The 8807-nt window shown below is 35.0% G+C and overlaps 1 protein-coding gene across 1 annotated transcript in view; it reads left to right on the plus strand.

Annotated features, from left to right (window-relative positions):
* CD36 (CD36 molecule) overlaps window positions 1-8524 on the plus strand; it is a 29801-nt gene extending 21277 nt beyond the window's left edge. Inside the window, exons 7-12 of the mRNA XM_007944820.2 lie at window positions 1877-1946; window positions 3537-3724; window positions 4762-4880; window positions 5280-5353; window positions 6095-6149; window positions 8360-8524. Of these exons, the coding sequence (XP_007943011.1) occupies window positions 1877-1946; window positions 3537-3724; window positions 4762-4880; window positions 5280-5353; window positions 6095-6149; window positions 8360-8524 (671 nt within the window). The remainder of the gene's footprint in view (window positions 1-1876; window positions 1947-3536; window positions 3725-4761; window positions 4881-5279; window positions 5354-6094; window positions 6150-8359) is intronic.
* Window positions 8525-8807: the final 283 nt, after the last annotated feature.

The following is an 8807-nucleotide window of genomic DNA, read 5'->3' on the forward strand; positions in this document are numbered from 1 at the left end:
GCATTTGACTGCTAAGCAGAAGGCTGCCGGTTCAAACCTACCAGTCACTCCTCAGAAGGAAGATTGTGCAATCTACTTCTGTAGAGATACCACCTTAGAAACCGAAGGGAGGGGACGCTGTGAGTCCAATCGACTTGACAGCAGTGAGTGAGTGAGTGCTTCCATTGTGATTTAGAAGTGCTTTACTGGCTTCCTTCAATAAGTTTGAAGAAACATTAAAAAGGAAATGTTGAAATATGCTTAGAAAGTTTCTTTCTAAAATAACAATAATAATAACAAAACCCTGCTACTATTAGCTGTCTTGAGATTATCGCTCATGGTAATTTTTGGATATAATTAGGATAAATCCTTAATGATATTTCACATATTGATTTTTAAAGCTTTGCAATGTATTCTTTTCATTTAACTGCTAAGGCATTGGGAAGGCAGTTGTAGACTATACCCACATGGGGAACTATACCATAAGTTTCAGCAGAGTTTTATCTCCAATTCTCTCAAGTGCCAGGGTCAAGCGGCTATCACAAAGGACTGAAGGTGAAATTATGACAAGGTCACAAAGCAGGAGTACTTGCCAGAAAAAAAGAATTTAACTGCTTTGAACAGGCACATTGAGGGGTAGCTTATTTTAGTGGTATAAATTTGAGGAACAAATAGAGGTGTTATCTATTTCTTCATAAATATAATGTGTGCCATTGAATTATAACCATGATAGAAATTCAACAAATTCTATAAATACCCATTTAAATTTGATAGAAGGTGGTCTGGTGGCATTCTGCATAAGGCATTTGACTGCCAAACAGAAGGTTTGTAGTTCAAATCCACCGGCTGCTCCATGGGAGGAAGATGCAGTAATCTGCTTTTGTAAACATTTATAGCCTTGTTAACCCAATGGGGGTCGCTACTCTGGAATCAACTCCGTGGCAGTGCATAAATTTGATAGATACATTTTCAAACCATTGGTAAGAAATACTAAGAGAAATTTAATAACTAGTTTTTAAAATATTCAACAGCCACTAAATCCTATCCCCAAGGCCTCAAAAATTAACATTGCTATTGGGTTGATTCTGACTCACAGCAACCCTACAGGACAGAGTATAACTGCTGCATAGGGTTTCCAAGGCTGTAAATCTTTAAGAAAGCAGACTGCCTCATCTTTCTCCCACAGATGGGCTGGTGGGTTCAAACTACCAACCTTTTGGTTAACATATGAATGCTTTTAACTACTGCAGCCCCAGAGCTCCTCCCCGCAGCTACTGGAGCTCCTTCAACAGCTACTAGGGCAGGCAAATAAATCATTATCAAAAATGAGAACAAGGCAAATATAATAGCTATGCCACATGAGCTTCAGGGTAAGAAAATGCCACTCTACTGATGGGGTGGGGTGAGGTTTCAAAACACAATCACAGTTTCAACAATGATTTCACCATTCTTTCTTAAATGTTTCATTTATTTTAAGGAATGAGAAACTTCACTTTAATATGAAATGGAATACCAGTGACTGTGTATAGTATATAGGTGTGTTGTTCAGTATGGTAGCCATTAGCCACATGAGCTATTGAATACTTGAAATGTGACAAGAAGAAACTGAAATGTATTGGAAGTATAAAACACACTGGGTTTTGATATTTTGCTAATCAACTATTTTCTTAATAATTTTTATATTAATTACATGTTGAAATGATAATGTTTTGGATATATCAAGTTAAATAGAATATACTTTTATTTTCTTTATTTTTTAAAAAATTTATCTTGTATAAAATCTAAAATTCTATGTGTGCTTTGCATGACATTTTAATTGGACCACACTGGAATAGAGATTTCCTGATTTTTTAGAACACACTTAAAAGGTAATATCACGTGTTTGATTTCTAAATAGATGCAGCCTCATTCCCTCCTTTTATTGAGAAGACCCGGGTGTTGCAGTTCTTTTCCTCTGACATATGCAGGTAAACTAGGACACTAATATATTCTGTGAGTCAGAATTTTTTTCCTCAACTGAAAAGATACATATCAAGATGGCCAAACTTAAAAATTATGTCCTTTGGAATTTAAAAAAAAAATTACTTAGGGAAATATTTTCATGATTATTAAAAAAAGAAATACAATGTAGAATTCTTAATGTGTCTATTAGCTCTTTCAAACATGGAGAATGGTTGTTGTTGCTATTGTTATGTGCCATCAACTCATAGAGAACCCTCCTTGGGTTTCCAAGGCAGTATCATTACGGAAGTAGAGTGCCCCATCTTCCTTCCGAGGAGTGGCTGATGTGTTTGAACTGCCACCCTTCTGGTTAGCAGTCAAGTGCCTTAGGCACTATGCTACCAGAGCTCCCATGGAGAATGGTAGCAGATGATAATGCAAATTTCAAATGATTTTTCTCTTTTTCTAACCTGTCTAAGCAATAACTATTTTTCTTTTAATTTCATTAAACTAGTACTATATTTACTAAAGGGATCTCTGGTAGCGTAGTGCCTAAGGCATTTGACTGCTAACCAGAAGGCTGACGTCTCAAACCCACCAGCCACTCCTGGGAAGGAAGATGGGACAATTTACTTCCATAGTGATACTGCCTCGGAAACCCAAGGAGGGGTCGCTATGAGTTGGGGCCCACCCGACGGCACATAACAACAACAACATATTTAAGGAAAATCCAGCTTAGAAGAGCATACACAAAATTCCTAGAGATTTCTAGAGATGAGGATGAAATTGTTAGAGAACTATGCTAGTTAACATGCTCTATTACTGCTGCAGCATGTATTCAAATTGCTGAAGCCCAATCAACACAACACAGACACTGGAACCCCTAGCCCTATGCTTGAATCCTAGCCAGTCCCTAAAGACTGCATGGCTGTGGGGCAGCATTCAACACCTCTGACTCTTGTTTTCTTATCTGCAAAATTGAAGGGAGCAGTGCTTCTTCGCACAGGGAGTAGAAGGTTGAGTACTGAGCCCTGGGCCATGGTGGACAATTGGTAAATGATGTGGTTGGGTGAGATCTATATCAAGTATGCACCTGCACATACCCAAGTGACTGAAAGGACTTTCTTTCCAGGATTAAGTTTTCAAAAGACAGAACTTCATTTTTATTTCATTTGTCCCGGGCACAACTAAGGGATGAGAAGGAATTCAGATCAATAATATATATGTAAATCATATATTAATTATCATTTAATATTAATTAATTGTATTAATTAAAGATACTCTGAGAACTATGTTCAGGATCACTATGCCATAATAATTCACAAACATAAACTGCTCTCAGAAGCATTTCAGAACAAGGGAAGAATAGTTCATGCTCAAGTTTCAAGTTTTGGTGTGTTTTAACATTTTACCAGAGCTGTTGTCCTAAGAATTAAAAAAGAATTTAAAGTTTGAACAAGAGTATTTTTTACTAAATTCAAGCAAGAATGTAGAACTAAAAAGAATCTTTTAAAAAATCTCCACAATGTGTTTAAGATACCTGAAATAATCTCTCTCTCTCTCCCTCTTCTCTCTCTCTCTCTCTCTCTCTCTCTCTCTCTTTGGTCTATGTTTAGGTCAATCTATGCTGTGTTTGGATCTGACATTAATCTGAAAGGAATTCCAGTGTATAGATTTGTTCTTCCATCCAAAGCCTTTGCGTCTCCAAGTCAAAATCCAGACAACCATTGTTTCTGCACAGAAAAAATTATTTCAATGAATTGTACATTATATGGTGTGCTAGATATTGGCAAATGCAAGGAAGGTGAGTAACTATTTCCAATATCATGGTCCATGACATAATTTATAGATTCTTTAAGAAGTAGCCTTTTGCCCTGAATCTTTTCCATGTAAAGTTCTAATATCAAAGTTACAAAACATAATGGCAGGAGGGTAAGTGTGGAGCCAGAACTTTTTAGCATTGATTTTCTATTGTTTTTGAGGTCAGTGTTGAAAAAGTTCTTTATCATTGATAAATCCTGCCTGAATTTCCCAGCTGCTACTTTTGGATTTGGGTAAAATTAAAACAATCTGCAGAATACCCTGAGCATCCCAAATTATCTGTCAGCCATTTTTTTTTTTAAGTTTTTCTTTCCTGGAAAATGATAAATATAAGTAAATATACTTTCGGTGTGTCTCTGAAACAAGAATTGACTTAAACACAAAGTTTGAAGTCAGACTTATTTTGCTCACTTTCTTCATTCTGGAGTGTGGTAGACAAAGAAAGAAAAAAAAAACACATTCTTAAAGTTAAGAAATCAATTCTTACTCACTAGATATATACATGGGGAGCTCTGGTAGCATAGTGGCTAAGACACTTGCCTGCTAACCAGACGGCTGGCGGTTCAAACCCACCAGCCACTCCTCGGAAGGAAGGTTGGGCAATCCTACTTCCGTAGTGATACTGCCTCGGAAACCCAAGGAGGGGTCGCTATGAGTCGGGGCCGACTCGACGGCACATAACAACAACAACAACAACAGATATATACATGAAATATGAACGTGTGTAGGTAAAACTTCATGTTAAAAGTTTAAGCTTACATACTAAATATTTACAGCCTATAAATAATAAATATTAACTGATTAGTTAGTATGAAGACTTAGAATTTTATATTTTGTTTTTATACATTAGTAATATGTTTTAATTCTCTCTCATTCTCAACCCTATCCTCCATTTACGATTCAAAATCAACTATACCTTTTTTAAAAGATTATAAAGCTTATTTTAAATGATATCTTTTCTGATTGGTACTTGAAATGAAAATAATTTATCCCCAATTGCCTCTTAAAACTTATTTTCAGGAAAACCTGTGTACATTTCACTTCCTCATTATCTACATGCAAGCCCAGAGATTACAGAAAATATTGAAGGTTTACATCCAAATGAAGAAGAACATAGGACATATTTGGATGTTGAACCTGTAAGCAAATATAATATTGATGTAATTTTGTTAATACTGGGGGAAAAAATCACTGCCATTGAGTTAATACTTGTTTTTAAAAATCAAAATGAAAGAGAAAATAAATTACTTCCTTCTTGTCAGTCACAATGCTTGTGATCAGATTGTTCCTTTCTTGATAAATCACTGAGGCTTTCATTTCAGTGAAAACCACATTGACTTCTTCCAGTTGCTGCATACAAAATGCCAAGCTAATACAATTTTAGTTTTTCAGTCTATGAGCTTTATAAATATTTTTAATGGCTCATGGAGATAGGAATGCCAATAGTGGAAATGATTCTAATTAACTTAAAACAATTCAATGTGAACTATTTTATGCTTATTTTGAACTTATTAAGAGACTTTTTGTTCTCTTTTTAGATAACTGGATTCACTTTACGATTTGCAAAACGGTTGCAAGTCAATATATTGGTCAAGCCAGCAAAAAAAATTGAGTGAGTGACTTTTAATAAGGTTATCGTTATGTGATTTTTAGTATTTTCTTGTAAGAATGTGAGTGAATCTATAAAAGTGAGAGGAAATAATATCAAATATCAACTTCTCTTTAGTTTAATGTCATTAAACATTCTTTATAAAATACTTATGATTATAATTTAGAATTATATATAGAGCTGATCAAAATTGTATTAACACATATTTTAACATGCTTTCTATTTGAGTATTTGGTGACTCTCTCATTTTGCTAGCTGTCCAAATATTTCTATGACAATTATTTCTAGAATTCATATTTTACCTTTGCAAGCATAATTTGTTGAAAAGGAAAACCTGATTTTGAGAAAGAGTCAATCTAATATATTAGAAAGAAGTGTAAGAGTGAAAAAAGTCTGAGAAACAGCTACCATATTTTCATGTATAGCACATTCATGTAAACAACACACGTGCATGTAATACACATAGCACACAGAGGAAACTGAGTGAGGACATAGTGTGGTTTACAAAGACCTTTCAATGTGTGCATTATTTCTGTAAAAACACAGTATATTAAAATTTAAATTTTTAATTAAAAAAATTTAAATTTAAAAATTAAATTGGGAAAAAAAATCAAGAAACTCAACCAATTCTCAAGAGCTACTGATTTCTGAACATTTGTTTTAAGTGATAATTATTAAAATCTGTTATATATACATACATATATTAGCATTTATTTTCATAATTATTTTCAATGTCTATTACAGGGCATTGAAGGGTCTGAAGAAGAATTATCTTGTGCCTATCCTTTGGCTTAATGAGGTTAGTATTTTAATCTTTTAGTCATTAAAGCAGTAAACATTTTTGTGTATGAAAATCATCTCGATATTTCAAAATAGGATATGCATGTATAATAGTTGAAGTTGTATGTATTTTTATCGTGCATAAGTAAATACTGGTGAATTTATGCATTATTGATTGCACCTATTTGAGAAAACCAATTCACACAGAATTTTCAAGTTTGTGTTAGTTTTCAGTTTCATCTAGGACAGGTATTTCCTGTCACTTAAGATTATTTTCAAAATGCATCTAAAATTTAGGAAAGGGGCTTACATACATGTAAGTTCAAATAAATCAAAACTCAGTGAATATTACAGTTCTGATTAAAGCCTACGGTGGGGCAGTGGTTCAGTGCTTGGCTGCTCACCAAAACGTTAGAGTTTCAAACTCAGCCAACAGCTCCACAGGACCTGCTGTCTGCTCCCTAAATCAAAAGTATCTCCTGAAGTCTTCTTTAAACCAAACTAACTCACTGCCATCAAGTCTATTCCAACTGATACCAACCTGATAGGACAGACACGAACCACCCAAGCAGTTTCCAAAGTCATAAATATTCATGGAAACAGATTGCTTTCTCCTACAAAGTGTCTGGTGTGTTTAAACCGCTGACCGTTTGGTTAGCAGCTGAGTACTTAACCACAGCAACAGCAGGGCTCCTACTCAAACAATAAGTTAAACCAAATCAAACTCACTGCCATCGAGTCAGAGCTGACTCATAGCAACCCCTCCTTGGGTTTCTGAGGAAGTATCACTAAAAAAGTAGGTTGCCCAATCTTCCTTCTGAAGTTGGCTGGTGGGTTTGAACTGCCAGCCTTCTGGTTAGCAGTCAAATGCCTTAGGAACTACACCACCAGAACTCTTAATTAATAAAGAATGTCTCCCTTGAGCATTGTGTTCTTTTAAAGAACTATTTATATGAGATTAAGTTGATAACAATTTGACAGGTTAGAACAGAAGCTTAGAGGACAGTGAGTTTATGTCAATGGAGGAATATTTCAGAAAAGGAGAATGAGAATGGTTGCGTGACTTGAGGAATGTAATCAATATCACTGAATTGTACATGTAGAAACTGTTGAATTTCTGTATGTTTTGTTGTGTATATTTTCAACAACAAAAATAAATAAAATATATATATATACATAAAAAAAAAAAAAAGAAAGATTACAACCACTCCTCACAAATTGAAATGGTTAGGTTCCAAAAACCAGGTTGTTGTCAGAAAATGGAGAATGGCCAAATCAGATCACAAAATGGAGGATGACTACATCATTATATAACTGCCAAATTATATTGTTACATAATTGCCAAATTACACCATAACATAACTGCCAAACCACTGAGAATGATGACTCAGTCAATTGACAATAACCTTACCCTTCGGAGCCCATAACTCTTGCCTCACACTTTGGTGTTTGTACCTGCCAGATATGTGTCCTTAATGTACAAAATAGTCAGCAGATTTTTTACTATTTCATGAATGTGAAGTGTCAGATAACAAGACAGTAAGTGACAGCTGATGAGAGACAGTGCACAGCCAAGAAAACCTTATGGGGAAACTCTAGTCTGTCAGAGGGGTCACTGTAAGTCAGAACCACTTCTACTTCCGTAGTGATACTGCCTCGGAAACCCAAGGAGGGGTCGCTATGAGTCGGGGCTGACTCAACAGCACATAACAACAACAACAACAACAACAACCACAACAAGAAAAACCTACTATGCTTATAAATATCAGGTTAGAACAGGCATAGACACTCTAGGCTGTCACACACAAAATACTTCTAGAGTAAACCACTGAGGTGAGTAGCCAGAGAATTAGGAAATGCATTGCATAACCTATAGAGGGACTGGGACTTTTGACTCTTGACATTTCCCTCTCTCACCAGAAAATATCTTTTAGAAAATTGTGAAATATTTCAGAGAAATGTTTTTTAAGATCAAGTGAGTCTTGATACACTGAAGACTGTTATACAATGTATTTAACAAGGAAGGGGTTATATTTCACTCTTGAAATACTCTATCTTGGCATCTACTTCCTTCTTTGGAATGTAAGGGGAATTCCACTGTTTTGTTTTATAACTGCAAGTGAATAACACATACACAGGTGTTTGGAGGAAAGGGTGATATACTTGGAAAGTTTGAATGCTTTTCTTCCTAGTCTACTCACGTAACACTAATTACTAACTTGATTACAGACTGGTACCATTGGCGATGAGAAAGCAGAAATGTTCAGAAATCAAGTGACTGGAAAAATAAACCTCCTTGGCCTGGTTGAAATGGTCTTGCTTGGTGTTGGTGTGGTGATGTTTGTTGCCTTTATGATTTCATACTGTGTATGCAGATCAAAGAAAGTAAAATAAGTAAGTATATGTAAAAGAAATGTACTGTTGCAATAACATTCACTTATATATTATTTGCTTCCATTTTGTCAACTAGAGGTTAAAAATTAGATCATAAATATTTTGAGATATGCCCAGCAAACTATCATTTTTAATGAATTATCAAGTTTCTACCTGCTCAATGTAATGTAAATTACAACACAATTGAAGACAGCCTTAATTCTGGGAGAGAAAGGATAAATTGGCATCTTTGTGATGTTAGTACAAATATAACTCTTGTCTAAACTTCTCACTTGTTAATTTC

This window comes from Orycteropus afer, unplaced genomic scaffold (assembly GCF_000298275.1).
Source record: "Orycteropus afer afer isolate SDZICR_OR568_19922 unplaced genomic scaffold, OryAfe1.0 scaffold00007, whole genome shotgun sequence".
NCBI classification, from domain to species: Eukaryota; Metazoa; Chordata; class Mammalia; order Tubulidentata; family Orycteropodidae; genus Orycteropus; species Orycteropus afer.